This window comes from Macaca fascicularis, chromosome 17 (assembly GCF_037993035.2).
Source record: "Macaca fascicularis isolate 582-1 chromosome 17, T2T-MFA8v1.1".
NCBI classification, from domain to species: domain Eukaryota; kingdom Metazoa; phylum Chordata; class Mammalia; order Primates; family Cercopithecidae; genus Macaca; species Macaca fascicularis.
This window is the reverse complement of record NC_088391.1, coordinates 15,234,775-15,250,368: the sequence shown is the minus strand read 5'-3', so window position 1 is coordinate 15,250,368 and position 15,594 is coordinate 15,234,775. Positions and strand designations below refer to the sequence as shown.

The 15,594-nt window shown below is 37.9% G+C and overlaps 1 protein-coding gene across 11 annotated transcripts in view; it reads right to left on the bottom strand.

Annotated features, from left to right (window-relative positions):
- NBEA (neurobeachin) overlaps positions 1-15,594 on the bottom strand; it is a 741,630-nt gene that overhangs the window by 54,829 nt on the left and 671,207 nt on the right. For all 11 annotated transcript variants that reach the window (XM_005585622.4, XM_065533144.2, XM_065533146.1 and 8 more), the window contains one exon: positions 553-720. In XM_005585622.4, coding sequence (XP_005585679.2) covers positions 553-720 — 168 coding nt within the window. The remainder of the gene's footprint in view (positions 1-552; positions 721-15,594) is intronic.

Sequence of the window (15,594 nt, the reverse complement as noted above, 5' to 3'; positions counted from 1 at the left end):
GGAGTAGCTGGGACCACAGGCCTGCACCACCACACCCTGCTAATTTTTGTATTTTTTGTAGAGATGGGGTTTCAGCATATTGGCCAGCCTGGTCTCGAACTCCTGGGCTCAAGTCATCTGCCCACCTTGGCCTCCCAAAGTGCTGGGATTACAGGCAAGAGCCACTGAAATCCCAGCACTTGTGCTTTTAAGAATAGCCACAGTGGCAGATTATTGTAATGTGAAATATTCCTATTTAAATATTCAGCTAGGTTTCATTTATTACTAACACACATAAAGCATTACATATTTTAATGTAAATTTTGAAGAAAAATAAAATATAGATATAGAAGTACATTAAAAGTGTCTGCAAGTTAAAAAGGAACCACATACTGGTCTCATTACTTGTTTTGGGCCTTTTTTCAATTTTTCCACATACATCAAGAACCTGAAATCTATGTTTTGTAAAAAGTTACGTTGAAAAAAAAAAATTATACAGAAGGAGATGGAATGTCAAATTTGTGTTTGAGAGATGACAGAAATTTTTGGAATAATATAGGACTTAACACCTACCTCCCTGAGCACAGGATCAGTGATACTATCCAGGTTCACAGAGCCTTCATAAGTCAAGTAGTGAAAAACATTCAGAGCACGAACTGCTTCTGGTCCTCGCTGCTTATAGCCAAATATAAGGTCGATCCACTGATGAAGTTGGCAAGAAACAAATTCACTTTCTAGGGCCTGAAATGAGTCAAGGAAGAAATGAGAGACCATCAAAACTTAGTAGACCTTCATATCCTTTCTTTTTTTTACTTTGAAATATTATATATAAAAAGGAGAATATGCTCTTTACATTTCTATACTTGATTTATATGTATCAGATCTTCAGTTCCTAGAAATGGAAAAACACTACCTCAGCAGTATTTTACACAGACCTAAATGAAAATTCTCTCTTTCTAAAATGCTAAACTTTCTCTTGGCTCCATTAGGTACACAGTATGATTTAATATAAATAAATTTCTTATAAAAATACACTCATGTTTAGCAGAAAAATAATTTAAAATACCTTTTTTAATACCATGTTACAACAATTTCATTTCTCATTTTTAAATATTAGTTTGAAATAAAGCAATTTTATGAGACACTCTGATATACATTTATTTTCCTGCCTGAAGTCCTCCAGCTTACCTCTGAGATGACTAGCAGGGAATGTCTTTCTTCTGCTATGAATTAACTCAGCTATTATACAGTTTAGGAATTAGTGGGCAATTCTGGATGTTTGCTAACTAATGGGAAAGAAATATAAATTACTGAGAATCAAGGGCCATACTAACTTTCCATAAACAGAAAAAAAAAAAAAAAAAAAAAAAAAAAAAGGCCTTTTTATTTCCTAAGAAGCCATCAGAAGCCTCCTAGAGGTCTCTTGACAGTAGGTAGGGAGTCTTGCTCAGGTCTGTGAAACAAGCAGTGATGGTGCATGGCTCACTACGCCTCTCACTTACTGCAGTCATTTATCATTAACTTCCTGTTGATTTAAACAGGACACTGATTTCAACATGAAAAAGAGCTGGACATCTAGCTTTGTAAATTTCAGCTATGCATAGCCATATAAGACAATTTCTAAATTATGGCTGTCACTAAATATGTGAACAAAGTCATTCTCTGTGATTTCCATGGTGTTGAAACCAATTTGGAATTCACTTAATGAATAAATGATTTCTTAAATTAGATTGCCAAAAACTGCTTTTCATTTTTTAAGTATATAAAATATAAATAATACTTTTCAACTTTTCCTGTGATTGCATTTAACTAGTAATTTATTCCCTTCAATCCCTTTCCTGATTTACTCCTTTCAACATTTTTTGTATTTCATCTACACCAATTAGTGTGGATGTTTCTCATTCAGCAATGTAAACAATGACATTTTGTGAAAGAGCAGTTTCCGTACTAAAGCTAAACAGAATTTCTATACTGTCTATCTCATCCATCTTGAAATAACAGTTCAGAGTAGAACATAGGAAATGAGACAAAGTCCAAAAGAAGAGATGGTTAAAATTCTGTATTATGTCTATATTAGTTTGGTCAATTTGTATAAATGATTTTGTTGATTCTCTATAACTATTCAATTAAGAAAAAGGTCAGTCTAAGTATTTAGTAACATTTTCAGTGTCTGATGCAATAAATGAATGGATTTAAAAATGAGTAAATAGAGGTTCATTATTGAGTAACTATTGCTTAAACCTATTCACAGGAATTCAAATTAGTTATGGAATCAGATATACAATTTAAAAGAGATTTTACCAACATGATCAGCTAAGCAGCATTCATTACAAATATATCTTATAAATACCACTAAAGAAAGGTTCGATGAAATTTACTATTATCTCTATTAGAGTAAAACCATTATTGAATAAAATACCCAATGGAATCATGAGTGGTAGTGGGAAATGATGACTTTTCAATAATTTGAGCTTTTAAAATACATTTTTTCTCTTTTATCTCCATCTCTTATTTTCATTTCCTTCCACTATCTTAGGCAATAACTGTAATGTATTTAATGTTTCTCCTTTTGTTTGCATGTGCCCTTATAAAATATTACTCATTCTTTTGTGGATATACTTTTGAACTATAAAAATATATAGGGTTAAAATTTTCATTTTGTTCCTTACTTTTCTCACTTAGTATTATTTTAAAAATCTACCTGTGTCACTGTGTGACTAGCCCATTGCTTCCCATGGCTGCACAAAACTCTCCTGGTAACAAACACCAGGCTGCCTCTAATCCCCATGACACAAGCCTGTGATAAATGCCCCTTTTGGATCTTTGTGAGAATTTCTTTGGGATTTATAATCTGGAGTAGAACTGGGAGTGCATACTTAATGTGAGTCATCAATGCCCACTCTCTAGCAGTGCATGACAGTTTCTATACACCTTATCTCCACCAACTCTTAGTATTATCCAGGTTTCTAATTTTGGCCAGCATAAGAGATACAAAATAATATCTCATTGTTTTAATTTGTATTCCTCAAATTACTAACAGATTTGATATCTTTTTAATATGCTTGTTGGTCTTTTGGGTTTCCTCTTCTGTAAATTTCCTGTTCATATCCTTTACTCATTTAAAAAATGGAGGTTCTTGTCTTTATATTGTTGATTTATATATTTAATTTTATTATTATTAATTTTTAGACAGGATCTCACTCTATGGCCCAGGGTGGAGTGCAGTGGTGCGATCTCAGCTCACTGCAACCTCCACCTCCTGGGCTCAAGTGATCCTTCCACCTCAGCCTCCCGAGTAGCTGGGACTACAGGCATGCGCCACCATGCCTGGCTAATTTTCGTATTTTAGTATTTTGTACTTTTGTATTGCAGGGACAGGGTTTTGCCATGTTGCCCAGGCTGGTCTCAAACTCCTGAGCTCATGTGATCTGCCTGCCTCAGCCTCCCAAAGTGCTGGCATTACAGATGTGAACAACTGCACCTAGCCTGATTTACATATTTTAGGTAAGAGTTCCTTGTGGTTTGAAACACTGCAAATGCATTCTCCCAAATGTCATATATCTATTAACTTTATCCATGTTCTTTGTTACATATATTTTCTTAATTTTGAGATCATCAAATCATGTTTTAAAAATGTTTATGCTTTGGGGTTTTGTCTTGAATTACAGAGATAACTATATTTTTATCAATTAGCTTTATATTTATGGTTTTACTTTTTATATTTTGATCTTTAATTAATCTAGATCTACTTTCATTCATATGTGATATTAGATATGGATCCAGTATTATTTTTGTTTATACAGTGAGTCAGTTTTTCCAATACCATCTATTAAACAAAAATTCCTTTTCTCAGAGATGTATGGTGTTATCTTTACTGTGTGAATATATATTTGAAATGAAGATATAAAACATTCATTATTTACAGATAATATCATAATCTACGTAGAAGAAGTCCAGCCTCCTTCCTCCTTTTTCTTTTGCTCTCTCTCCTATGTATCTATCATGTCTAGATATGTGTGTCCCCAGCTTTCTATATTTTTCATTTCTATTATTATCTTAATTTATCTTTATATTCTTTTGCTCTCTCTTCTATGTATTTATCATGTCAACATATGTGTGTGTCCAGCTTTCTATATTTTTAATTTCTATTATTACCTCAATTTATCTTAACTATCTTATTTCTTACATATCTCAACATGTGGTAGAATTTATTCTTTTTTTCAGGATTAACTAGGCTATTCAGGAACATTTATTCTTCTTCGTAACTTTTACATTAAGTGCATAGATATATCAAAAGAATTTGATTGGAATGCCAGTAAATTTATAAATTAATTTGTGAACACTGATATTAGGTTTTACTATCCAAGCTCCCCAAATATCTTGATTTATACAGATCATTTTCTATGTCCTTTTTTAGAGTTAAAAATTAAAATTTTGTCCATAAAAGTTTTATCTTAGTGTTCTTGGTTAAGTTTATTCCCAGATACTTCATAAATTTCGATGCAACTGTAACACTTTAAAACTATATTTTATACTTGGTTATTAATGATGTAGAACAATGATACTGATTTCTAGAAGTTGATTGTGTTTGTAGCAACTCTTAGTAGTTACACCTATAACTTTTTTTTCTTATAGAATTGTTCTTAGCCTTAAGAACTACGTAAAACAGCAGTGGTGATGTGGAAAATCCCTGTCTTTTTCCTGATCTTAAGGGTTAAACTCTACTTAGTTCTGATGCAACACACATACACACACACACACACACACACACACACACACACACACACACACACACAGAGACATATACACATACACAGGCATATACACACACATTTAATAACATTGATAATAGTTCATTTAGAATTTTTATATTTAGAGCTGTATATGAAATGAGCATGCTTTCTTTTTCCGCCCTTTCACTATTTTTGGAATTGAGATCCCATTAGCCTCATAAAACTAGCTGGATAGCTTTCCATGTTTCCTGAAACAACTGGTATAAGAAAATGAATTCATTATCTGTTGAAAATTTGGTAGAATTTACGTGTAATGTAATTTGGGCCTTGAATTTTGGGGGGGTTGGGATGGGAAGGTTTTACCATTTACATTTCCGTAAGTCTTGGAAGTCTCAATTTTGACATTTTAAATATTTTTCTCAGTATTCATCCATTTCATCTCAGTTTTAAAATTTATTAGCTCATAGATGCTCATAATAGTCTTTTTTTTTTGCTTTTCTTTTTCTGTTTTTATTATACTTTAAGTTCTAGGGTACATGTGCACAACAAGCAGGTTTGTTACATGTGTATACACGCACCATGTTGTGTGCTGCACCCATTAACTCGTCATTTATACTCGTCATTTACATTAGGTATATCTCCCAATGCTATCCCTCCCCACTCCTGCAACTCCATGACAGGCCCCGGTGTGTGATGTTCCCCTTCCTGTGTCCAAGTGTTCTCATTGTTCAATTCCCACCTATGAGTGAGAACATGTGGTGTTTTTTGGTCCTTGTGACAGTTTGTTGAGAATGATGGTTTCCAGCTTCATCCACGTCCCTACAAAGGACATGAACTCATCCTTTTTTATGGCTGCATAGTATTTCATGGTGTATATGTGTCACATTTTCTTAATCTAGTCTATCATTGATGGACACTTGGGTTGGTTCCAAGTCTTTGCTATTGTGAATAGTGCCACAATAAACATACGTGTGCATGTGTCTATATAGCACCATGATTTATAATCCTTTGGATATATACCCAGTAATGGGATGGCTGGGTCAAATGGTATTTCTAGTTCTAGATCCTTGAGGGATTGCCACATTGTCTTCCACAACAGTTGAACTAGTTTACAGTCCCACTGACATTGTAAAAGAGTTTCTATTTCTCTGCATCCTCTCCAGCACATGTTGTTTCCTGACTTTTTAATGATCACCATTCTAACTGGTGTGAGATGGTATGTCACTATGGTTTTGATTTGCATTTCTCTGATGTCCAGTGATGATGAGCATTTTTTTATGTCTGTTGGCTGCATAAATGTCTTCTTTTGAGAAGTGTCAGTTCATATCCTTTGCCACTTTTTGATGTTTTTTTTTCTTGTAAATTTGAGTTCTTTGTAGATTTGTCAGATGAGTAGATTGCAAAAATTTTCTCCCATTCTGTAGGTTGTCTGTTCACTCTGATGGTAGTTTCTTTTGCTGTGCAGAAGCTCTTTAATTTAATTAGATTCCATTTGTCCATTTTGGCTTTTGTTGCCATTGCTTTTGGTGTTTTAGTTATGAAGTCCTTGCCCATGCCCATGGCCTGAATGGTATTGCCTAGGTTTTCTTCTAGTGTTTTTATGGTTTTAGGTCTAACATTTAAGTCTTCAATCCATCTTGAATTAATTTTAGTATAAGATGTAAAGAAGGGATCCAGATTCAGCTTTCTACTTACGGCTAGCCAGTTTTCCCATCATTTATTAAATAGGGAATCATTTCCCCATTTCTTGTTTTTGTCAGATTTGTCAAAGATCAGATGGTTGTAGATGTGTGGTATTATTTCCGAGGGCTCTATTCTGTTCCATTGGTCTATATCTCTGATTTGGTACCAGTACCATGCTGTTTTGGTTACTGTAGCCTTGTAGTATAGTTTGAAGTCAGGTAGCGTGATGCCTCCAGTTTTGTTCTTTTGACTTAGGACTGTCTTGACAATGCAGGCTCTTTTTTGGTTCCACATGAACTTTAAAGTAGATTTTTCCAATTCTGTGAAGAAAGTCTTTGGTAGCTTGATGGGGATGGCATTGAATCTATAAATTACCTTGGGCAGTATGGCCATTTTCATGATATTGATTCTTCCTATCAATGAGCATGGAATGTTCTTTCATTTGTTTGTGTCCTCTTTCATTTCACTGAGCAGTGGTTTGTAGTTCTCCTTGAAGAGGTCCTTCACATCCCTTGTAAGTTGGATTCCTGGTATTTTATTCTCTTTGAAGCAATTGTGAATGGTAGTGATTTGGCTCTCTGTTTGTCTGTTACTGGTGTATAAGAATGCTTGTGATTTTTGCACATTGATTTTGTATGCTGAGACTTTGCTGAAGTTGCTTATCAGCTTAAGGAGATTTTTGGCTGAGATGATGGGGTTTTCTAACTATACAATCATGTCATCTGCAAACAGGGACATTTTGACTTCCTCTTTTCCTAATTGAATACCCTTTATTTAATTCTCCTGCCGGATTGCACTGGCCAGAACTTCCAACACTATGTTGAAGAGGAGTGGTGAGAGAGGGCATCTCTGTCTTGTGCCAGTTTTCAAGGGGAATGCTTCCAGTTTTTGCCCATTCAGTATGATATTGGCTGTGGGTCTGTCGTTATTGTTTTGAGATACATCCCATCAATACCTAATTTTTTGAGAGTTTTTAGCATGAAGGGCTGTTGAATTTTGTCAAAGGCCTTTTCTGCATCTATTGTGATAATCGTGGTTTTTGTCTTTGGTTCTGTTTATATGCTGGAATACATTTATTGATTTGTGTATGTTGAACCAGCCTTGCATCCCAGGGATGAAGCCCACTTGATCATGGTAGATAAGCTTTTTGATGTGCTGCTGGATTCGGTTTGCCAGTATTTTATTGAGAATTTTTGCATTGATGTTCATCAGAAATATTGGTCTAAAATTCTCTTTTTTTGTTGTGTCTCTGCCAGGCTTTGGTATCAGGATGATGCTGGCCTCATAAAATGAGTTAGGGAAGATTCCATCTTTTTCTGTTGATTGGAATAGTTTCAGAAGGAATGGTACCAGCTCCTTCTTGTACGTCTGGTAGAATTTGGCTGTGAATCCGTCTGGTCCTGGACTTTTTTTGGTTGGTAGGCTATTAATTATTGCCTCAATTTCAGAGCCTGTTATTGGTCTATTCAGGGATTCAACTTCTTCCTGGTTTAGTCTTGGGAGGGTGTAAGTGTCCAGGAATTTATCCATTTCGTCTAGATTTTCTAATTTATTTGCATAGAGGTGTTTATAGTATTCTCTGATGGTAGTTTGTATTTCTGTGGGATTGGTGGTGATATCCCCTTTATCATTTTTTTATTGCATCTATTTGATTCTTTCTCTTTTCTTCTTTATTAGTCTTGCTAGCAGTCTATCAATTTTGTTGATCTTTTCAAAAAAGTAGCTCCTGGGTTCATTGATTTTTTGAAGGGTTTCTGTGTCTCTCCTTCAGTTCTGCTCTGATCTTAGTTATTTCTTGCCTTCTGCTAGCTTTTGAATGTGCTTACTCATGCTTCTCTAGTTCTTTTAGTTGTGATGTTAGGGTGTCAATTTTAGATCTTTCCTGCTTTCTCTTCTGAGTATTTAGTGCTATAAATTTCCCTCTACACACTGCTTTAAATGTGTCCCAGAGATTCTGGTATGTTGTGTCTTTGTTCTCATTGGTTTCAAATAACATTTTTATTTCTGCCTTCATTTTGTTATGTACCCAGTAGCCATTCAGGAGCAGGTTGTTCAGTTTCCATGTAGTTGAGCGGTTTTGAGGGAGTTTCTTAATCCTGAGTTCTAGTTTGATTGCACTGTGGTCTAAGAGACAGTTTGTTATAATTTCTGTTCTTTTACATTTGCTGAGGGGTGCTTTATTTTCAACTATGTGGTCAACTTTGGAATAAGTGCAATGTGGTGCTGAGAAGAATGTATATTCTGTTGAGTTGGGGTGGAGAGTTCTGTAGATGTCTATTAGGTTCTTGGTGCAAAGCTGAGTTCAATTCCTGGATATCCTTTTTAACTTTCTGTCTCATTGATCTGTCTAATGTTGACAGTGGGGTGTTAAAGTCTCCCATTATTATTGTGTGGGAGTCTAAGTCTCTTCATAGGTCTCTAAGGACTTGCTTTATGAATGTGGGTGCTCCTGTATTGGGTGCATATATATTTAGGAGAGTTAGCTCTTCTTGTTGAATCGATCCGTTTACCATTATGTAATGGCCTTGTCTCTTTTGATCTTTGTTTGTTTAAAGTCTGTTTTATCAGAGACTAGGATTGCAACCCCTGCCTTTTTTTGTTTTCCATTTGCTTGGTAGATTTTCCTCCATCCCTTTTTATTGAGCCTATGTGTGTCTCTGCACATGAGATGGGTCTTCTGAATATAGCACATGGATAGGTTTTGCCTCTTTATCCAATTTGCCAGTCTCTGTCTTTTAATTGCAGCATTTAGCCAATTTACATTTAAGGTTAATATTGTTATGTGTGAGTTTGATCCTGTCATTATGATATTAGCTGGTTATTTTGCTTGTTAGTTGATGCAGTTTCTTCCTAGCATCGATGGTCTTTACAATTTGGCATGTTTTTGCAGTGGTTGGTACTGGTTGTTCCTTTCCATGTTTAGTGCTTCCATCAGGAGCTCTTTTAGGGCAGGCCTGCTGGTGACAAAATCTCTCAGCATTTGCTGGTCTGTAAAGGATTTTATTTCTCCCTCACTTATGAAGCTTAGTTTGGCTGGATATGAAATTCTGGGTTTAAAATTCTTTTCTTTAAGAATGTTGAATACTGGCTCCCACTCTCTTGTAGCTTGTAGAGTTTCTGCCAAGAGATCTGCTCTTAGTCTGATGGGCTTCCCTTTGTGGGTAACCCGACCTTTCTCTCTGGCTGTCCTTAACATTTTTCCCTTCATTTCAACTTTAGTGAATCTGACAATTATGTGTCTTGGAGTTGCTCTTCTCAAGGAGTATCTTTCTGGCGTTCTCTGTATTTCCTGAATTTGAATGTTGGCCTGCCTTGCTAGGTTGGGGAAGTTCTCCTGGATAATATCCTGCAGAGTGTTTTCCAACTTGGTTCCATTTCTCCCCGTCATTTTCCAGTACACCAATCAGACGTAGGTTTGGTCTTTTCACATAGTCCCATATTTCTTGGAGGCTTTGTTTATTTTTACTCTTTTTTCTCTAAACTTCTCTTCTCTCTTCATTTCATTCATTTGATCTTCAATCACTGATACCCCTTCTTCCAGTTGATCGAATCAGCTACTGAAGCTTGTGCATGTGTCACGTAGTTCTTGTGCCATGGCTTTCAGCTCCACCAGGTCATTTAAGGACTTCTCTACATTGTTTATTCTATTTAGCCATTTGTCTAATCTTTTTTCAAGGTTTTTAGCTTCTGTGCAATGGGTTCGAACTTGCTCTTTTAGCTCGGAGAAGTCTGATCATTTGAAGCCTTGTTCTCTCAACTCGTCAGTCATTCTCCATCCAGCTTTGTTCCGATGTTGGCGAGGAGCTGCATTCCTTTGGATGGGGAGAGGTGCTCTGATTTTTAGAATTTTCAGATTTTCTGCTCTATTTTTTCCCCATCTTTGTGGTTTTATCTATCATAAGTCTACCAAAGACCAAAGTCTTTGATAATGGTGATGTACAGATGGGGTTTTGGTGTGGATGTCCTTTCTGTTTGTTAGTTTTCCTTCTAACAGTCCGGACCCTCAGCTGCCGGTCTATTGGAGTTTGCTAGAGGTCCACTCCGGACCCTGTTTGCCTGGGTATCAGCAGTGGAGGCTGCAGAACAGCGAATATTGCTGAACAGCGAAATGTTGCTGCCTGATTGTTCCTCTGGAAGCTTCATCTCAGAGGGGTACCTGGCCATGTGAGGTGTCAGTCTGCCCCTACTGAGGGGTGCCTCCCAGTTAGGCTACTCAGGGGTCAGGGACTCACTTAAGGAGGCAGTCTGTCCATTCTCAGATCTCAAACTCCATGCTGGGAGAACCACTACTCTCTTCATAGTTGTCAGACAGGGACATTTAAGTCTGCAGAGGCTTCTGCTGCCTTTTGTTTGGCTATGCCCCGCCCCCAGAGGTGAAGTCTACAGAGACAGGCAGGCCTTCTAGAGGGGCGGTGGGCTCCACCCAGTTCGAGCTTCCAGGCTGGTTTGTTTACCTACTCAAACCTCAGCAATGGCAGGAGCCCCTCCCCCAGCCTCACTGCCACCTTGCAGTTCGATCTCAGACTGCTGTGATAGCAATGAGCAAGGCTCTGTGGGCGTGGGACCCTCTGAGCCAGGCTCAGGATATAATCTCCTGGTGTGCCGTTTGCTAAGACTGTTGGAAAAGTGCAGTATTAGGGTGGAAGTGACCCGATTTTCCAGGTGCCGTTTGTCACAGCTTCCCTTGGCTAGGAAAGGGAATTCCCTGACCCCTTGCACTTCCTCGCCCTGCTTCGGCTCATGCTCGGTGGGCTGCACCCACTGTCTGACAAGCCCTAGTGAGATGAACCTGGTACCTCAGTTGGAAATGCAGAAATCACCTGTCTTCAGCATTGCTCATGCAGAAGAGCTCTAGACTGGAGCTGTTCCTATTCAGTCATCTTGGAACCAGCCATAATAGCCCTTAATTAAATTTAAAAATATTTATGTCTATAGTTATTTACCCTGTTCTATATATTAGAGAGGCAACATAGTGAATCAATAAATAATTGATTGTAGTTAAATAATTTTGTCTTTTTTGTTATAAAATTAAATGACAAAGAAACAATGAGGTAGGAGGTTAAAGTCTTGTCAATTTTTTATCTTGCCACTTACTGTGCAGAAAGAAAAGAAGATACAGTTTACACATTTAAAAGCTAAATCTAGTTCAAAATCAAATGACTATCTACGAATGGAACATTAGCTATCAATAATTAAAATATAACAACTTTTCTAAAACTGAAGCCTGACATTAAGACTCTTTACGATAAACAGTATTGACTGATCATTGGTATCTGTTTATTTTGTTCTTTTCAGAATCGTTTTTATATACAAACCCATTTGGCATTTTGAAACGGGATTTTTAGTACAATACTTACATTGGAAAAATGTAAAGAAATACTTGATCACTAAGCTATTAGTGTCATAATGCTCTTAATCACTTTCTTTACCCTCTACTTGCATATCTAGAGGCAGAAGCAATTGCATTAAGCCTAGATAAACCAATTCCCAATCCATAGCTCTGCCCTGGGGATCTGCAAGGAAGGAAATAAAGAGTGATATTTAAACTAGAGAGGATATCTCTTAGATGGATAATATTTCCCTCATTCTAATTTCTATTTTGTCCCATGAGTATTAGATGGTACAGAATTCTTTCTCTAGCAGGTTTGGGGTAAAGCTTCTCTGAAATTTATGAAAAAAAGAAAGTAGACTACTGAATTTAACTGTGAGGAGACAATATTTCTCCTGAATTTTAACATTTAAGAATATTAAATACCCATGTCTTCTTCTAGACCGGAGCAAAAATATTTATTTCCCATCCCTTTTTTTCATTACCTCAAAAATCTGCTTTTGGGATTAAAAAATTCTCTAAATAGAGTTGCATATATTCAAGTAGATAATCAGAAAGCCATATTGTCACTTCTGTAGTGTCTATGCCATCTTCTTTTCATAATTTAACTGCAGTTGTAGCTACTACAACTTCAATAATTCAACTGTTTTAAGCAGAGACAATATAGTTGTCTTTGATGTTTATTTTGAGGGGCTTAAATTATTCCAGTACTTGACTGTTTCTGGATGTATAAGACAGGAGATTATTTCTAGCTCTCACAGCTCTCCACATGGGTTACTACAATATACTTCAAACTTCTTCTGTAATCCAATCTGTCTGGCGCCCTGCTTGTGGGACAGACTTGTCAAGCCACCCTGTCCACATTGCCATTCTCTATTTCAAAGCTGCCACTGCTCCTCCCAGCATAACCTATGTGACTCAGGCCTTTCAAACCTCCATCCCACCTTTCCCCACTGTTTCTCAGGACTTCCTGATATAAATCCTTAGTTTCCCTAGCACAGACACTTCATAGCCCTTAGGCACACAGCAGCTGGTGTGACCTCAGAGCTTTTGCTTTCTTTCTCTCTAGCTTGAAAGCATTGTCTTCCTGCTTTTTGAAGACCTACCCATCCTTCTTACTCAAGTTCAGTGTTTGCTTCCTGTGTTCTCAGCTCTCACTTGTTATTTTCTATGAATTTCTATCCAACACTTTTCATCAGTATCCTCCTGTTACTTAATAGAGTAAGATAACACATGCAAATTTACTTGTGAAATCATTTTACGACAAACTGCGAGGTACTGTACAAATGAATGGGATGATTGTCAATTAGCACTTCATTGTTTCCAAAGTTAATACTATATCCTCAATTAGAATATAAGCCTTTTGAATACAGGGACTTTATCTAATTCTTATCTTGCATTTCCCATAACTCTTAACCTATCATTGGATAATAATTATTTAATAAATATTTATAGGTTTATTAATTAAAGCAGTGGAAAAGATGTGATGGTCACAAAAGGAAGGAATAAAAGAAATGTCAGGAATGAGGGTGGGGCTGGGGAAGAAGCTCATTCATTCACTCAGCAACTATTGATTGGCCATCTGCTTTGTGACAGACCCTCTTCTAGACTGTAAGATTATAGCAGTGAACAAAAAAACCCAAAGTCCCTGCAAGAGAGTTGACATTGTAGTGGGAGGAGACCAACAAAAACTAAGATAATTAGTAAGATACACGGTGTGTCCGCAGGTGACAAGTGCGAAGGAAACAGAAAAGCAGGATGGGGAGTAAGGAGTACATGTAGTGGCGGGAGGATTACTGATTTAGGGGAGGAGGTCAGGGAAGGCTTCCCTGAGTTTGTGACAATTAAGGACCCTGATGAAGAAATGAAGTGTAAAGACATCTGGGAGAAGAGCATTTCAGACAGAGGGAACATTCATTCGTTCAACATGGAGCACCTGTTATGTGCCAGGCAGTGTTCTAGGCCCCAGGATACTGTGATAAACAAGACAAAACCTCTGATTTCTGGGAGTAGATCCCACTGAAATGCAAATAAAGAAGGTGAATATAGTCTAATCTCCCTCCTGCTCCAAATTACTGACCACCTACCGTATGTCAGACATTAGCCTTGGAGGACACACAGATGAATAAGCATTCGACGTCCTGAAAAAGATTAGAGTCTAGTGGAGGATACACATGTTCTCTGGCTATTTCCGCTGCTTAGAATTTCTGCTAAAGGGCCAAGTTGACAATAGGAACTAAACACGCATGCTTTCGTTCTAGCAGAACTCTCTAAAATGTTCTTCCCAGATGGATTTATCTATCTCTGCTGCTGTAGCCGTCACTGCTCTGCACGCTCATTCCCAACCCTTCACCTGCCTCTGTAAGACCAGAGAAACCTGAGGGAAAACGGCCACTGGTAGTAACTCCCAGGGAGATAACAGGCTCAAATTTTAAAATACACCCAGAATCAATAATTTCTTACTACTTTTTTACTGCTACCCCCGGTCCAAGCCACCATCATCTCTCACAATACCTTCTAGCAGATCTTCCTGATTCTACCCTTGCAGAATCATTCATTCCCAACACTGCAGCCAGAGTGATCCTTTCAAAACATAAGGAAGATCAGTCACTCTTCTGCTGAAAACATTGCAAGGACTTTACATTTTACTCATGGTAAAAAGGCAAAGTACTTACAATGGCCTTCAAGACCCTGTGTGATGCTCCCCAACTGTTACTTGGTCCTCTTTTCCTACTGTGTGCCTACTTGCCCACCCTTTCCTGGCCCACCGGCCTCCTTGCCAAGCACATCCCTGCCACTGGCCCTTTGTTCTAATGTTCCCTTTGCCCACAATGCTCTTTCCCTAAGAGAGTCACTTGGTTCCCTCCCTCTGCTCTTCCAGGCCTACCTCTAATCTCCCTTCATAGGGAGGCTGTCCTGACCGCTCTCCCCTGCAGGTACTCATGGTCCCCTTTTCTTGCAGTGTTATCTGCTACCACCGATCACCTTCTAACATACTAGATGTTTCACTTTTAAAAAATTGTCTATTGCCTGTCTCCTTTCGATCAAAAGTAAGCTCCAGGAGGGCAGAGATCCTTGCAAACACATAAAACATCATCCGGAACACTCAACAGATATCTGTTCAATAAATACTATCAGTGTTTACTGGGACTGTTTGTTTATTTTGTCTGTGTCCCTATCTAGAGGGAACCTTCTGAAGCCACTCACTGAGTTGCTTATCCTTGTGTTCCCAGAGCCCAGAGCAGGATGAAATGAATCATAGCCCCTTCATAACTATGGAATGAACGAAGGAATTTCTCTACTCTAGCTTCACTTAGAGTAGGATCCATGGCCATTCTTTGTATTTTCCATAATGCCTTGCTCATAACTAGCTCTCAGTAAAGACTTATGGAATGAACAAGTCCTCAATTTAAGAAATAAGGAGGACACTGCAATTCTAAGAGATAAGGTGTCTTATTTCCAAGTGTCATGGTGTGTTGTAAGCTGCACCTGACAGTGATGACTTGAGCAAACCTTGAGAATGACGCTGTATGGCAGACACACCTGAATGCAGTTGAGAGTCTCAAGCTAGGGAATTGGGGTGGCCAACCTGGAGATCCATTCCTTATCTGTGAGGAATATCTGAGCCCCCTCTGGCCCATCTCAAGGAACACAGGCCATAATGGCAATCAAGGCCCTTTGTTTTGAGTTAAATGAAGGTTGCCAGACAGAGGTTGTTGTGGTTGGGTGGGAGAGTGTTAAGTAAAAATGTGATATAAAGGGCTTTTTGACAAGTGATTGCAGTTCTGCTGTCCAGTCTGCTGCCACCGAGCCATATGGGTCTCCTGTCCAGCCTGCTACCATTGGACTTTCCCCAATAGGTAAGTTCCC